General features: G+C 33.0%; 1 protein-coding gene across 2 annotated transcripts in view; it reads right to left on the minus strand.

Moving 5' to 3' along the window:
* Positions 1–18,497, minus strand: part of LOC141455082 (protein YIPF5-like) — a 407,881-nt gene that overhangs the window by 63,546 nt on the left and 325,838 nt on the right. Inside the window, exon 5 of one of the 2 annotated variants that reach the window (XM_074129943.1) lies at positions 11,806–11,847. The exons of the other annotated variant lie outside the window; for it this stretch is intronic. Within the exon in view, the coding sequence (XP_073986044.1) occupies positions 11,821–11,847 (27 nt within the window). The 3' untranslated portion in view covers positions 11,806–11,820. Of the gene's footprint in view, positions 1–11,805; positions 11,848–18,497 lie in introns of those variants that run through there. 2 annotated transcript variants of the gene reach the window in all.

Raw genomic sequence — 18,497 nt, forward strand, 5'->3', positions numbered from 1 at the left:
TAATTCAGTGGCCTGCCCTTAGATTTTATCATTTTAGGAGCTTCTTACAGCTCACTGTCCGGTGATGGGCAGTGTTATTTATACCGAGAGAACACTACGCAGAGGCTGAAAATGCGCTAAAAAAAAAAGCTCTGGGCGCCAATTTTATTTTGATTTTTGATATTTTGATTAAATTAAATACATTATCTACTGTAGAATAATATAATTATATTATTAATATATGGCGTTGGAGGTGACTTTTACTTCATGTAAATAAAAGGATTTTATGTCCAAATCCTCTGGGAGAAGGCAAGAGGGAGTGAGATACGTTGGGAACCAAGGAGAAGTAAGCACAATGTCCGGTTGAGATGTGTGCCCTCCGTAAGATAGAAAAGTAGGACTATTACAAGTCATTTTCGATAAAAACAATCGGGTTAGAGTTAATGAAATCCTCGACAATTCGTCCTGTAGCGCTGGTATCTTCGTAGCCCCGAAAGAGTGGATGGGGCATTCAGGTCTCATTAGTATACATTTAGAATTCCACACCATTTCCAACCAGGAGAGGTTGGGAAGGTTCCTTGGAGGGTTATAGGCAAAAAAGAGGCGTCGATGAAAAAAAATTAATAATATAAAGCTTTAATACACACTTTATAAATAAAAATAAATGTAAATGAATAGAAATATTATATTTTGAAGAAAAGCATTTGTTAATAAAGTTCCTGAATGTAAAAAAACACGCATAAAAAAAAACGGTTCTTTACAGAAGTTTCAGATAACAGGAAATTCAGAAAAGACAGGAAGGTAATCATAATTTATTAAAAAAAAAAAAATCTATTTGAGCAAAGGAAGACATGATAACAGTAAATTGAAGTTTATTAAGGCCAGAACAGTCAAACGGAAAACGTCGGTCACAACTTCAAAAAAAATAAAACAGCAAACAGGCGAAGGGCATTCACCTTCCTGCCGTAATAATAGTAGCGCAACCGAATCCTGGCCGTTGTGCAACAGAACAATAAAAGATTTTATATTATTTTATTAGCTGGCCTGGTTTTTTTATTAGAAAAATAAAAGAACTGTAGAGATTAAATCGCACCTGTCAACTACTGAGTGACTGACAAATACGCAATATACCTTACATTCTATTGTTTCAATTTCATATTTATTTCTTCATATAATTTTATTGTCACTTTAAAAAAAAAAAAAATATTTTCTGTCATGGTGAATAGATTCTTTTGTTGGCGATGTTTCTCTATTATCACGCCTATGTCTAATATTTCGTCACTCGAAAGGAAATTAGGAAATTATTTAGGTAATAGGAAATTCTATGTTCAGAAATGTCGAATTGGTTTTCCTCACCTATAATATATTAATTTCCTCGGAAATAAAATGGAACACTAAAAGAAAAATTGATGGTTGTCAATGTTGACCGTCAAAAACTGCCCAAAAAAGCGTAACATGGAAAAACAACCAAATTAAACAATTTGTTTTCTCTTTTTTAAATAAATAAAGGATAAAATTCCCAAATTTCCATTAAAATATAGGGCGAATCCTCGTTTACAGAGTAATCTTTTTTTTTAAATTCATTCATTTTATTTTTGAAAAGTGTGTATGAAAATACATTTAAAAAAACCGCTGATCACTCTGTAAAGATAACCTCAATTTACCAGCTGATCAGTTATCGGCGGCCATCTTTAACTCGTTAGTCGTGTCTATTTATTACCGTGATTTTTTAAGTGTATATTACTGCGTGTTAAAGTGAAATTCGGGTTTATAAATTGAGTTTAAATTATACTTAGTGCGTGATATATAGTTTTAGTGCGAATAGTGTGAATTATTTTAACTAGTGTCAAGTGCTATTGGACTGGTGAATTACTGAGATGCTGATGAACTTGGATATTCCTTAAACCAGGTAAGACTTTATTGTCAATTGCTTATTTTAAATTTTAATTATATTTCAATATTCTCGCATGAAAATAGCATGTTATCATTTAATTATTACTTAAAATTAATAATTCTACATCTTGACCACGTGCAGTGTTGGTCAATTCTTTAATTTTGAATACTACTAATCTTATCTTTTTAATCGACTATAAGTTCTAAAATATGGTTTTTGTTGCTCCAAATTGTTTTGTAAGCCCCTTTGACCTATTCTTTAATATTCTCTTTTTAATTGGGTAATAGTTGAAAATTACCTTTCTTCGTTCCTAAGAATTGTTTTTGGAATTGATATCTAAATATTTTATTTTTATTCGACTATAGTTTTTTGTTTTTTTAAATGGATTTCTAATCTATTTTAATGCATTTTTTAATCTTGCCATTTTAATCGACTGAAATTCAAAATGAACATTCTATGTTTCCCCAAAGTATTTTCTAATATTTTTTTATGTAAATCAATATTTTTTCACCATATTGTTTTTGGAATGGATTTCTAATCCTTTTTAATAATGTATTCTTGCATATTTCCTTTTTATTTGACTCAAAGTTCTTAAGACTTAAATTCAAAATTCTCTTATATGGAATTGATATCTAAACCATTTTAAAGTATTCTTCAGTTGTTTCGTTTTAATCGACTATAAGTTTTACATTAGCGTTTTTGTTTCCCCAAACATCCTCTTAATATCCTCTTTTTAATTGACCTTAAGTTGAAAATTACCTTTCTTTGTTTCCTAGAATTGTTTTTTTTTGGAATCGATATGAACACTTTTTTAATGTATTTTCTTTTAATGAATCTCTTTTTTTTAATCGACTTTGTGCGTTTCTGGTGAACGAAGAGACTTGCAGTGTATTATTTTTTTTGTAATGTCTTCAGTTGTTTTGATCAGACGTTTGCTAGCTGTAATCAAAATTTGATAGGGGAAGGTCAGAATAGGTCAGTGTCTTGTAGGTTATTGTTAGTGTACTTTATGTTAATGAGTGGCTTAACATAAAGTACACTAACTGTAGGCTGTAACTGTCTCAGTTGGGTTATGATTGTAGCAGTTTTCTGTTGATAAGTCGACGTCATGAGTTAGGTCGAGTTAGTACACTCCTTTATCTTTCTGTTTGTAAGAGATTTCTCGGTTGTTTGTAGGGAACTTAGATCTTCATTTTCAGATTTTTGCTCACGTTTGCGATAGGTATAAACTAGTTGTCAGTTTAGTTGATGGCTGTAAGCCGATGATGGTTTTGTTAATGTCTGAGTTGTCATCTTTTGTTGACAACATTGTGTCGTAAGGAGCTAACATGGTAATACTAGGTTTAGGTCTATCCTTAGAGTAGAACTTGAAGAGGTAATAACACTTATTACTCTCTGAGGCAGACTCGTTAAATGTTATTGAATCTTACCCAGAAAGTTAGGTTTTATAATAATGTAATTAAGAGCGTAAGTCTACCTAATATTGTAAAGCAGTCCAGCGTGTCAAAATCGTCGAAATACATCCTCTAAATCAAGAAATATAGCTGCTGTGCACTTTCTGTTTTCTACTTTATTTACGATATGTTCAGTGAGTACTTAACTTGATGTTAACTGATAAATGGTTTGACCTGAACCCAAATTGTTGAGATGGTATTTTTTGTGGGTTAGTCAAGTTATGTAATAGTTGTTAGCGATATAACTACAAATTAATAATGTTGGCGATTCAACTGATATTTTTTTGGGTATTGTGGAATGATGTTGAGTTTTCATAGTTGGTCCAGTACAAGAGGTTTAGTATTCAATCTGTCAGGTGTCTGAGAGCGACTAGTTTATGTTGAATAGGATGATAGAAACTGTTGTGTATAATAATGTCAGTGGACGTGGGCTTTCTGAATATTCCGAATTCTAAGTTGTTGTCTCTTATAGTGTGATTTTCAGGAAGTTAAGAGTTTTGTCGCTCTCATATTTATATATGTCCAACTTGTAGTTTGAGGAACATAAAATTTGGCAGAAGAAGAAGTGGTAGGGAAATAATTTGCAATCTTAAATCAGCCTAATTATTCTAGTTATCCTACTATTTATTCATAATTAGATATATTTAAAGTTGTTCAAATCACGAAACAAAAGAAAAATGTATCCTAAAGGTACAAAAATCTCCTCAACAAATACTTACAGTTTAAAAAGTTTAGTATAAGGGTTGATTAATTGACAAAAGGTACACAAATCAGCGAGTACCCAACATTTCATTCATACTTCAGCTCGTAATTTCAGCCACTTAGAAACGTACGAAGAAGCTAATGTGTTTTATTCAAATTTTTGTAACAATTACATCATTTAAGTAATTTTTTACTGCAACAAATTTTCATTAATATTGTTTAGATTTTATTACGCTGGCCATTTTCATGTACAAAAATATTTGTTCAGCAAAGTGAAGCACCAGTTTAACTATTAATCATTAAATATTTAAAAATAGTTTGTAAAAATAGTGTTGATTTATGAATTATTGGCGAAAGAGTTGCAAAATCTTTGCAAAAGTTGAATTAGCCGTCCGCAGTAGTACATTTACAAAATAACAGAAGTAATATAAAAGTAATAACTAGCTGCTGCAAGTAAAACTAAGCACGAGCAATATAATTTGCATTACGTAAGCAAAGAAAATATTTGGGAAACTCGTAAAGAAAAGCCTCACTATAAACAATAATTCTCTTAATGACGAAACATTCTAAATTATAATGATGTTATTAATGAACAACTATAAAATTTCCCTTCCTATAGTAAGTACATTATTAGGTAAGCTCTGCTGGAATTACCATTTCTAACCATAAACAAATTCTCTGTCTCTCTCTCTGTCTTAATTAGTACAGATTTTAATTAGACGTTTTCCATAATTTTATCTGCTTAAATACGTTGTTGCAGTAAAACTTTAATTATTTATATCGTAATTTAGATGACATAAAAATTAAGTTCGTAAAAATGAAGTTCATTAAAATAGTAAATTTAATGGGCAACCCTCTTTACTCTTACTAAGTAAGGGAGGTTATGGTAATCGCACCGATTTTCGATTTTATTTTTACTAATTGAACAGCGGGTGTCTGCCTGTCGATTTGTCCGTTTTCGCCTTAACTTAAATAACGAATACTTGTACGAGTACTTTCATTTAGGGGTCCCAATAGAAGACTCTCATATTGTGTGACTCATATGTACAGAATATTAATAAAATTTATAAGTTAGAACATTAATAATAATAATCCTCATCATCATCGTCGTAAGATCCACGATAAAGTCATGAGGGTGTTTAGACCAGATTTTTTTTTGCTTACCGAAACTGTAACAATTGCAGAAGTAAATTTTTCAAGATGCAATTGGTCCCAGCATCAATAAGTAAGTGAGGCAGGCACCAAAGTGGGCTCTGGAAGGGGAGTTGAGTTATAAATAAATACAGCACTCTTTTCCTCACAATTTTCAACTTTTACCTCATTCATACTTATCACTGAAACCGCTTAAAATAATATTATCCAGAACAAATATTTTGCATAAAATAACATGCGAGGCTGTTAGTATTCCCAAATTAAATTAACATCGACCAGCCCAATACCGGTCATTCCAAACAGCCAAACCGACTAAAAGCTAGGCTTAAAAGTTTGCTAAAGACTGGCTAAAGCCTTAAAAAACGGTGTAAGATCTTTTTGCTGTGCGAAAGTTTTGCGAGACGCACATCTTTTCGGTTAGCCGAAACGGTTTTTTTAGTGTCACAGAATTAGGAAATTGAAAAAAGGTCTACCCTGGTTGTAACATTTAGTACTGGTCTAAAAGTAGTTGTCATTACTCCAAAACCATCTTTTTAAGACCAAACTATCTGGTAGTTCCTAACTTTTCCTTCGTTCTTTGCAGTGAGTGTAAAGAACTAGGTCTACCCTTGTTGTAACATTTAGTACTGGTCTAAAAGTAGTTGTCATTACTCCAAAACCATCTTTTTAAGACCAAACTATCTGGTAGTTCCTAACTTTTCCTTCGTTCTTTGCAGTGAGTGTAAAGAACTAGGTCTACCCTGGTTGTAACATTTAGTACTGGTCTAAAAGTAGTTGTCATTACTTCAAAACCATCTTTTTAAGACCAAACTATCTGGTAGTTCCTAACTTTTCCTTCGTTCTTTGCAGTGAGTGTAAAGAACTAGGTCTACCCTGGTTGTAACATTTAGTACTGGTCTAAAAGTAGTTGTCATTACTCCAAAACCATCTTTTTAAGACCAAACTATCTGGTAGTTCCTAACTTTTCCTTCGTTCTTTGCAGTGAGTGTAAAGAACTAGGTCTACCCTGGTTGTAACATTTAGTATTGGTCTGAATGGCTACAGTCCTGCACAGAGAGATGGTAGCCCGTGTCTAAAACTGGTTCTCCGACACAAGTCGTGTGTCTTAATTGTAAATAGCCGTTGTCATTACCCATTTAGTAAAAGATTTAAGGGATAAATAGGTAGTTTCAGATCATTAGAAGCAGCTCGAGGACGCGAAATCAACTGCTCTGTCACTCATTCAATATCCTCACAATATTTACGACTTTACTCGTCATTCAGCTTAGCCAATCCATAGAAATAGTTAACATTTAGTTACTTTTGTTATTGTAATTAACAGTATTTCAAAAGAGAGGGATTAGTTCACTGGTTGAGGTTCGCGAATCCTTGGTTCGAATCTAGATGCTGGCCCTTAGATTTTCTTTTCATGGGAACATCTCTCATAGTTCACTAACCGATGATGGACTGTTTAGTCTCTAACGAGAGAATACTGTCTGAAAGCTGGATATTTTTAATTTAAAAGTGGGATTTTTATCTTGTCAGGGATTTTATGAATACTTCATCCATAATTTTACCCGTAACAGTGGTGAAGCAGACTTGAAAGTATTTTTATGTTAAATTTAAGCCAACTTTTACTCTGCATCGTAATTCTTGTCCCTCTACAAGTTTTAACACAATTCCTCTTCCTTCTGCTAATTTAGTTCGCTACCTTGGGATGTACATCGACAAAAGACTAACGTGGAATCCGCACAATAGATTAAAAAAGACTTGAACTCAACCGACGAAACAAATTACTGTTACGACTGATTGGCAGACAATCAGAGCTACCATTGGAACATAAAAGACTAATATACAACAGCGTACTTAAACCGATCTGGACTTACAGACTTGAGCTGTGGGGTTCAACCAAACATTCCAATTCACAAAAGATCCAGTTCTTCCAATCAAAAATACTCCATCAGATTACGAATTTTCCATTTTATATCTCTAACTCCACCCTCCATAACGACCTCAAAATCTCTTACGTAACTGACGAATCTAAATCTAAATATAGAAAATTCTTTGACTCTCTTCCATTCTGTACAAATCCTCCAAAACGATTCCAGATCGTCCTCCACGACGATTGAAACGCTGTTGGCCTCGTCACCAGCTCCAGTAGTGCGAGAGTGTTGCCAGTGGGGCAGCTTCTCTCCTCAAGCTGGTCCAGTCATGAAGTCTTCTTTTATCAAATTCACTTATTACATTTTATTCTTTTAGTAGATTGTGAATAACAAGTAAATTAAAAAAAAAATTTAAGGCGCGGCGAAATCAGAAGCCATCGAGCTTTGAGCTTTTTTCAGTGCACACTACATTAATAATAATTGTAGTGATAAAATTCTTGTCAAGATAAAAATGCTATATTAAATTAAATATATTTTAGCACTGTAATAATTTCTGAGCGTTAAAATTGTTAAAGAATTCATATATTATTACATTTTTGTTAAAAACGTCAACATATAATATAAATTACTCATCGTTTGTAATGTAATTAGGTATTTCGTGATTTGATAAATGATGGGTCTCGTAAGACTGAATGGCTACAGTCCTACACAGAGAGATGGTAGCCCGTGTCTAAAACTGGTTCTCCGACACAAGTCGTTTGTCTTAATTGTAAAGAGGTTTTCCACCCGACCATAACCTTCCTAGACATCCCAGACAGAGCACAGTGACTATGCAAGAGATAGTGAATAGAATAAGGAAGCGGGACGGTCTTCCTTTTGTCCGACAGATGCTCTTTCTTCTCGGCATCCTATTCTCCTGCTATCTATTTGGAAACCTCCTCTCTTACCCCTTTCTACCTTACGATGAGTACCCCCTTCTTAGCCATTAATACAGGATCAAGGAGTCCTCTCTCCAACAACCTTCCTGGAGGGAACTCTGCAACATAATGTCCTTCTTACATCGTGATTTAACCTCTCTACCATCTCTTCCATTCATCTAAACTATTCAATACTGCACTTCGCTTCACCACCAACATTAAGAAGCACCCCCTCTACATTGTGTATTATTTATTCTGTAATATTTTCTTCTTTAAACCGCTGGATCCTTCTTATAGGTTCTAAAAATATGATTACATTGTTAGAAAAAGGGAAGGGATAAGTTGGATGATTAGCGTACTGGTTTTGGGTTCAGCTGCTTAGGGTTTACTTATCCTAGGAGATTATTACATTCCGCAGCCGGAGAGTGTAGTAAGTAAGAAGAGAAAACTGTCAAGATGCTGGTAAAAGCTCCTGGCGCCGATGAGCTCAAATGTTGACGCGCCTAAAATTAAAAGAAAATAACTATTACTTCAGTTAGAAAAATACAGGCGTTATCTTCAACAGCATTTCCCACTTGATACCGTGTGTTTTGTTTTTCTAATAATTAATAATTTCGCCGTCGAATGGTCAAAACCAAAAATAAATCCAACCATTTAATCCAGTGTTACTCCGACCAGACTCTAAGTAAAATAAAACGATTCACATTAAGGCTATTTCATATCGTTCAAAATCGTTCTTTTATTTTTAGCCACGTGGGGAACGTCGCTCAAATCTTTTCCTGTTTTCTTTTCTAAGAAATTGCCGAAAACGAATAAGAAAAAAAATGATCCCCAAATAGGCTGAACCGAAACTGAACTGAATAGCCTATCCTGAACAAAATTGACCATCAAAAATATTTTACATTTAGGCCATAATACGCGTTAATCCAATAATTTTAAATTTCAATCAGATTATAATAAATAAAATGCTGCATTTGTTATTTTTACTTCTACTCTTACTAAAAATGAACTGTAATCGTGCAGAATTTCTGACGCTTCACTGGGAGTATCCTTTTTGAGCTGCTCACGTATACAAAAAAGAAATTTTCGCAGAAAAAGGTGTATAAGTGTGCTTGTATTATTCGCCATAAATCAGAAACGAATGCTGCAAAAAGTCTAACTTTGACTTTCCGATTAAATGCCGTCAGTAGAAGTAATAAGAAGTATTTTCAGTCAAGAATTATTGAAGGTACACATGTACGAAGGTCGTTTGAAAAGTCCGTGCAAAAATAAAAACTACTTAATTTTTTGGGGTAAACCTTTTTTATTTTTCAACATAGTCTCCTTTTAGGCTTATACACTTCGTCCAACGCTGCTCTAGTTTGTTGATCCCTTCCGAATAATAGGATTTGTCCAAGTCTGAAAAATAGCCATTCGTTTCTGCAATCACCTCCTCGTTTGAATAAAATCTTTTTCCCGCCAGCCATTTCTTCATATTGGGGAACAAATAGTAGTCCGAGGGAGCCAAGTCTGGAGAATAGGGGGGATGTGAAACGAGTTGGAACCCTATTTCCATTAATTTTGCGACCACAACTGCTGAGGTGTGAGCTGGTGCGTTGTCGTGATGGAAAAGGACTTTTTTGTGGGCCAATCGTGGGCGTTTTTTCTTGCAGCTCGGTTTTCAAACGGTCCAATAACGATGAATAATATGCACCTGTAATAGTTTTACCCTTTTCCAGATAGTCGATGAGGATTATTCCTTGCGAATCCCAAAAGACAATCGCCATAATCTTTCCGGCCGAAGGAACGGTCTTCGCCTTTTTTGGCGCAGATTCCCCCTTGGTAACCCATTGTTTAGATTGTTCTTTAGTCTCAGGAGTGTAGTGATGTATCCATGTTTCATCCACAGAAACGACGCTTAAAGTCCTGCGGATTCTTCTGGAACAGCTGCAAACCGTCCTTGCAACACTTCACACGATTTTGTTTTTGGTCAAGCGTGAGCAATCGCGGCACCCATCTTGCGGATAGCTTTGTCATGTCCAAATTTTGATGCAAAATATTATGTACCCGTTCATTCGAGATGCCCACAGCACTAGCAATCTCACGCACCTTCACTCTTCTGTCATCCATCACCATATCATGGATTTTATCAATGATTTCTGGAGTAGTAACCTCAACAGGGCGTCCAGAACGGTCAGCGTCACTTGTGCCCATATGGCCACTCCGAAAATTTTGAAACCACTTATAAACTGTTCTAATCGAAGGTGCAGAGTCACCATAATGTTTATCAAGCTTCTCTTTAGTCTCCTGAGGCGTTTTGCCTTTCATAAAGTAGTGTTTAATCAACACACGAAATTCTTTTTCGTCCATTTTTTGAAAATCACTCGACTTCCTCGATTCAAACGAATGCCAAACACAATGAAATAGACCGATCTGGCTGAAACTTGGTGTGTGTTCTTCCAAGAGATGCTACTAACTAAACATAACCTCGATACGCGCCAGTGGTGCTATGTCTCTGACTTTGCACGGACTTTTCAAACGACCCTCGTATTGTAGTTGTTCGAGTACATCTATATCCACAATCACTTCATTTTAATTTAACAAATACAAATTATAATTAAGACTAGATTTTTTTTTCTAATTATAGTACTTTGAAAGAAAAATTCAATAATTAATAAAGGGGTATACAAAATATTGACAATACCATTATGGATAATAACCAACAATCTATTCATAAAACAAAAAACTATAACAAAAAGAAAACAACACTTGAAATGATCGCTTTAGTTTTCCTTTATTCATTTATTTGATGGCGAAAATTTAATAATGCTTTGAATAGTATTTGTATTCCACAATACTAAGCACAATTGTAACAAAGTACTTTTCAATATATTATGCATATCCTGATGAACTTTTTCTTTTGTAATCATAAAAAAAGCATATCCAAAAATATATATATGTACATACAATACATAAATAAATTGAGCCCAAATTATTTATTACTACTTAAATTATTTTTATTTTTTAATTAAAAGCTAAAAATGTATTACTCTCTCAGATAAAACAATAATTTGAAGAAAAAAGACAAGTGGTAGCTGGGATTAATTATAATTAAACATACGCACTTACTCATTAAATAGGCGCCAAATTGAGGGCCCTTTAATTTGCAAAGATAATAATTAAACTCTAATAATAATTAAAAAAGCTTAGGCCATGGAGCAATTGGCTAATGTGAGTTTAGATTTTAAAATTTATAAATTAAATAAGTGGACAGCTCACTAAGAGCTTGTACACATAGAGATACGTATTCCAAAGGGAGTTCAATATTTCATAGATCTTTGGACAGTCTTGGTTTCATTGTTCTTGAAGCTGTAGGCTCTCCAAGGTGGTAATCAGATGTGTGAAGGGTGTCGAAGAAGCTGTCTGTTAGTTCGGTGAATGGTTATGAATGTCGAGTTCTCTCTGTGCATTTGTGTGTTCCTAGTAAACCATTCTGTGCCATTCTAGTACTTTATTTTGAATAGTCTGAGAGTCTATTCGTCAGTGTGTTGCTAGCTGTAATCCAAACTGGGCAGGCTGGATTTTAAAAGTGATCTAAAGCAGCGTCTTCTGGAGCAGTTCAGTGCAGAAGTGTTTTGAGCGATGTGTTTCTGGGTTAATAAGTGGGTAAAACTTTGTCCGTCTGTTGTCAGTCACTTATTGAAGTCTAGTGTTGATGTGCAGTCTCCTGATGAATTGTGTATCAAGGATTACGTCGAGAATTACTCCTTAGGCCTTTTGTTTCCAGAGAACTTCCTGTCTGATAAATTTTAATACGAATCTTCCCCAAATTATTACAGTAATTGATTTAAACACCAAAATAATGAAAAATTAACTTACAGTTATCCAAAGTAAAAACAGCAACTTACCTGAAAAACAAAGAAGAACAATATGATATTTAATGGAACTTAATAAAACTAAGTATTCGTTTGTAAAGCTATTCAAAAACGTTCAATTTTGACGTAGTATAAATTAGAATTGATTCTGTAAGTTTAATCCAGTTTTAATGCTCGTTGAAGGTATGTCAGACATATTAAGGGAAACCCTTATATTAATTTTTCTAAGAACATTTTCTAATAAGTCTTTGGACAGAGTTTCCAAATATCCTTGCTGTAGTCCCAATTATGGTACCTGTACATCTGAAATGAGGAAAACGTTACATTAAATGCACGGTAATATCAGTTTTCTGTTCGAAAATAGCTTTCGTCAAAACTGATCATAAATTTAAATAACATTTTTCCAGCAAAATTTGTAAAGTAAAAGTTTTTTGAAAAAAAAAATACTAAGTAATTTCACTAATAAAACTTAACTAATGGCTACATTTCAATTATTTCAACCAATCACATATTACAAGCGATAATTGAATGCAATTTAATTGAACTAGAGCAATTTTCATTGCTATGAGACAGTCGTTTAATCCACACAAAATTACCGGAAAAATGATCAGCACTTTTGGAAATTACCATTGAATTTATTTCAACGTCAGCGTTTTGTCGTAAGAAATACAGCTGCTACTATAATATTATTAAATATAGTAGAGGAGAAGCAGCTCTACAGTGTACAGTACTTCTGCGTAAGAGGTTCAATAACTTTCATGCAGAAGCAGAAATCACGAGGCCATTGCCACTTAAGACGTCAAAGAGGATTGTAAAGAATTGTTTGAAACGATGGACTTAAGGATGGTGAGTAGATAAGATGTGGAATTTCTTGCAGCAGACTGAGGTTATCTAGAATAGAAAAGGAATATTGACATAATTATGTATGATTCGGGCTGAATACATAGAATGAAGAATTTATAAATGCGATTAAAAATACATTATTCATTAAACATTATGCACAGGATTATGCTTAGATTTGAAGATTGTGCGAAAAATGTTTGAATCTAAAATAGAACCACTCAATACAACACTCTTAGGTCCAAATTGTTTTAAGAGAACGTTTTACAAGGCATTTCTCATCTAGTAACAGTCTTGATCTGCTGTCTAACAATATTTTGAGATACCTGTGGTCTATGTTCAACTAATTGAAATGTGAATATAATCTGTTATCCAGAAAAGTGGGAGAAGCCAAATGATCTGTGGATTTCATCCGTATAAGGCGAATCTCTTTCTTTATTAAACATAAAGTTGCAATTGAATTTTAGATTAATTTAAATTGTAGTGACAGAACTAAAAACTTGAACTAATTTGTTGAATAGTTAATTAAATTCTTAGTCTTTTCAAACTCCAACAACTAGAAATTTATAAAATAATAAAGCTTCTTTCTATAATATAAATTCTAAAACAAAATTACATTATATCTATCTTCAGAATTTAGGACAAGCATTCCAGACAACAATATATTGTATTTATAACTTCCTTTGACCCAGAAAAACAATAACAAGTACACAAAGAATGGAAAATATGATCAGAATTTAATCGATAAGCATTAATTACCATCACCCACGCACCAAGATGCCGGCCATGAGAATCTAGGGCAGATCTTTCAGCCCTGCAATAGTATAGTACCAAGTTACTGTTATTTGCCAAGATAGTTGCTCTTCCCAAAATGAAATTTATACCTCTATTACGGAATAATTAAACTACCCATGAAATTCCATAATAACAAATTGGAATCCTTGGACTGCTTTAATTTTTAATTTCAAATTTAATTTAGAACATAAAAAGATATTCATTCAGAATAAAATTTAACTTTAGGAAGAATGTATTTTCATGCTTAATAGAGTGCAACAAGTTTTAGAAAATTACGAAATTTAATTTCCATAAGATATAATTGTTTTGGTTTCCTATACTCAAAGAAATATTTTTGACGTAATATATTTCTGTGTATATGATTTGAGGAAAGCACGTCACAACATTTTAAAGCTACTGAATGGTGAAATTGGTGTTCCAATTTAGGATAATAGTTGTAGTCTATAATTGTACCTAATTACATAGTATTCCGAAAGATAGGAATCGAGATTCAACGATTCAAAGTTTAGGGTACATGGAAGGTTAGTAAACTTTATGTTCCAATATCTCCTTCAATATTACATCTCTAAGGATCATATTTCTCTCACTTGTAGAGGTAGTTGTAGTCTATAATTGGTCCTAATTACATAGCATTCCTAAAGATAGGAATCGAGATTCAACGACTCAAAGTTTAGGGTACATGGAAGGTTAGTAAACTTTATGTTCCAATATCTCCTTCAATATTACATCTCTAATTTTCATATTTCTCCCGCTTATAGTTGTAGTCAATAATTGTACCTAATTACATAGCATTCCGAAAGATAGGAATCGAGATACAACGACTCAAAGTTTAGGGTACAAGAAAGATTAGTAAACTTTATGTTCCAACATCTCCTTCAATATTACATCTCTAAGAATCATATTTCTCTCACTTCTAGAGATAGTTGTAGACTATTGTACCTAATTACATAGCATTCCGAAAGATAGGAATCGAGATACAACGACTCAAAGTTTAGAGTACCAGAAAGATTAGTAAACTTTATGTTCCAATATCTCCTTCAGTATTACATCTCTAAGGATCATATTTCTCTCACTTGTAGAGATAGTTGTAATCTATAATAGGGCCAAATTACATAGTATTCCTATAGATAGGAATCGAGATAGAACGACTCAAAGTTTAGGGTACCAGAAAGATTAGTAAACTTTATGTTCCAATATCTCCTTCAGTATTGCGTCTCTAAGGATCATATTTCTCTCACTTGCAGAGATAGTTGTAATCTACAATTGTACCTAATTACATAGCATTCCGAAAAATAGGAATCGAGATACAACGACTCAAAGTTTAGGGTACCAGAAAGATTAGTAAACTTTATGTTCCAATATCTCCTTCAGTATTGCGTCTCTAAGGAAAATATTTTTCTCACTTGTAGAGATAGTTGTAATATATAATTGTACCTAATTACATAGCATTACTAAAGATAGGAATCGAGACAACAATATATTGTATTTATAACTTCCTTTGACCCAGAAAAACAATAACAAGTACACAAAGAATGGAAAATATGATCAGAATTTAATCGATAAGCATTAATTACCATCACCCACGCACCAAGATGCCGGCCATTAGAATCTAGGGCAGATCTTTCAGCCCTGCAATAGTATAGTACCAAGTTACTGTTATTTGCCAAGATAGTTGCCCTTCCCAAAATGAAATTTATACCTCTATTACGGAATAATTAAACTACCCATGAAATTCCATAATAACAAATTGGAATCCTTGGACTGCTTTAATTTTTAATTTCAAATTTAATTTAGAACATAAAAAGATATTCATTCAGAATAAAATTTAACTTTAGGAAGAATGTATTTTCATGCTTAATAGAGTGCAACAAGTTTTAGAAAATTACGAAATTTAATTTTCATAAGATATAATTGTTTTGGTTTCCTATACTCAAAGAAATATTTTTGACGTAATATATTTCTGTGTATATGATTTGAGGAAAGCACGTCACAACATTTTAAAGCTACTGAATGGTGAAATTGGTGTTCCAATTTAGGATAATAGTTGTAGTCTATAATTGTACCTAATTACATAGTATTCCGAAAGATAGGAATCGAGATTCAACGATTCAAAGTTTAGGGTACATGGAAGGTTAGTAAACTTTATGTTCCAATATCTCCTTCAATATTACATCTCTAAGGATCATATTTCTCTCACTTGTAGAGGTAGTTGTAGTCTATAATTGGTCCTAATTACATAGCATTCCTAAAGATAGGAATCGAGATTCAACGACTCAAAGTTTAGGGTACATGGAAGGTTAGTAAACTTTATGTTCCAATATCTCCTTCAATATTACATCTCTAATTTTCATATTTCTCCCGCTTATAGTTGTAGTCAATAATTGTACCTAATTACATAGCATTCCGAAAGATAGGAATCGAGATACAACGACTCAAAGTTTAGGGTACAAGAAAGATTAGTAAACTTTATGTTCCAACATCTCCTTCAATATTACATCTCTAAGAATCATATTTCTCTCACTTCTAGAGATAGTTGTAGACTATTGTACCTAATTACATAGCATTCCGAAAGATAGGAATCGAGATACAACGACTCAAAGTTTAGAGTACCAGAAAGATTAGTAAACTTTATGTTCCAATATCTCCTTCAGTATTACATCTCTAAGGATCATATTTCTCTCACTTGTAGAGATAGTTGTAATCTATAATAGGGCCAAATTACATAGTATTCCTATAGATAGGAATCGAGATAGAACGACTCAAAGTTTAGGGTACCAGAAAGATTAGTAAACTTTATGTTCCAATATCTCCTTCAGTATTGCGTCTCTAAGGATCATATTTCTCTCACTTGCAGAGATAGTTGTAATCTACAATTGTACCTAATTACATAGCATTCCGAAAAATAGGAATCGAGATACAACGACTCAAAGTTTAGGGTACCAGAAAGATTAGTAAACTTTATGTTCCAATATCTCCTTCAGTATTGCGTCTCTAAGGAAAATATTTTTCTCACTTGTAGAGATAGTTGTAATATATAATTGTACCTAATTACATAGCATTACTAAAGATAGGAATCGAGATACAACGGCTCAAAGTTTGTGATTGAGCATATCGAAACATACGGTTTGTTTGTTAAAATTGATTTCTTTTGTTCTTTTTTTTTTTGAAGTAAGCGCGTCAACATCTGCTGAAGAAGCTACTAGAAAAGAACCTGTACCGGCCAGCAGCTGGTTTCGAACCCAGGATCTCCACTGACGACTGCGCTTGTCACTTGCCTTTCATTGTCTATTGTTCATGTTTACAAACGTTGAATGTTATTATTTTTTATTTTATTCTATAGCAACTTTACTAAACAATACTAGTAGATAAGACTGTTCATGGTTAAAAGCGCCAATAAAGATAAGCGAGAGCAAAGGACGATAAAGAGATTGTACGAAATGGAGGCAATTAAAGTTTAAAAGGGCGAATTAAGCGTGGTGCGAGGACTTGGCAAATGAATAAGCATAAAAGAGAAGGAAAAGAAGAAAATAAAAGGCTAGAGAGAAAGAAATTTGGGTATAATCTAAAATTTAAATAAAGGATAATAATTAAGAGATGCTGGAGTAAAATGAAAGCACTAAATTATAATAAAGTGAAATAAAGTGAAATAAAGTTGAAATAAAAATGTTCGTCATAGTGACTTCTTCAAATAAAGATAAGAATAATGGTTTAAAAAATTGAATTAAATTTTGAAAGATTCAAATCAGTGAAGTTCCAGTCTTTAGAAATAGCTGCAATAATTGAAAATTTATGTTGTAACTTGAAAGATTTCTTTTATTTTAGTTACACATTTACTTTTTATGACGCAAGAACAATTTAGTCATTTTAGTGATCGTAATTGTGAAGCATTTATTCAATCAATCGTTAACAACGATCAATAGGATGAAAAAATGAATGCCAATTTCAGTCATGATATTTATGATATTCATTCTATTGAAATAATGACTCAGTCACCAAAAAAAATTGAACAGTAACTACAAGACGAAAGCCAATCGAACCAATAAATATCATGACTGAAATTGGCATTTATTTTTTCATCCTATACAGGGTGAACCAGTAAGTATTGTCCATAGGCCTACTGGCTATCTAAAGTGGAGTTCAATGACGAATTGGCCAACTACATATTTTCCACTGTTCTTGGGTGACGTCACTTAATTTTTTTTAAAAAAAACATTACTTTTTTTGCAATAAAAATGTTATTACTCAGAAAGTTTTAGTCCGAATTCGATTCTAATGATACGGTTAGAAAGGCAGATAAATTTTCTAAAAATTGATACCATTTCGAAGCATAAGTCATTCTCCAAACAGCCTCAATCTTCCTCCGAAAACTGGGAAAATAGAAGTAATCGAAGTTTTTAAGAAAACTCATTAGGCTCTTATGTGATCATTATCAGATCTTCCTAACATTTTCTCAAATATTTCAGAGAGATCAGAGTAAATGTTTAAAGTGCAATTTACAACTTTTGATTTCCTTATTTTAAGACAAACTACTTTCAAATTGACTACTGTTCCATCTAAAAGAGTTTTCAATGAATTAAACAACTTGATAAACTAACACTGTTGTGTGCTCGTGAACACGTTTTCTTGAACAAACGTAATTTCTCATACGAAGATAAAAGGAATCCTGGAAAATGATATACCGTTTGAAAGCCCATTAGGCAAGGAAACGTTTATAAAAAGTGCCAGCACCTAGGTCGGATAATGATCACATAAGGGCCTAATGAGTTTTCTTAAAAATTTCGATTACTTTTATTTTTCCTGCATTCGGAGGAAGATTGAGACTGTTTGGAGAATAAGTTATGCTTCGAAATGGTATCAATTTCTAGAAAATTTATCTGTCTTTCTAACCGTGTCATCAGAATCGAATTCGGACTAAAACTTTCTGAGTTATAACATTTTTATTGAAAAAAAGTAATGTTTTTTGGGGGGGAATTAAGTGACGTCACTCAAGAACAGTGGAAAATATTAAATTGGCTAATACGTCATTGAACTCCACTTTAGGTGTACTA

Source organism: Rhodnius prolixus, unplaced genomic scaffold (genome assembly GCF_049639745.1).
Source record: "Rhodnius prolixus isolate KJV_2025 unplaced genomic scaffold, Rpr scaffold_21, whole genome shotgun sequence".
NCBI classification, from domain to species: domain Eukaryota; kingdom Metazoa; phylum Arthropoda; class Insecta; order Hemiptera; family Reduviidae; genus Rhodnius; species Rhodnius prolixus.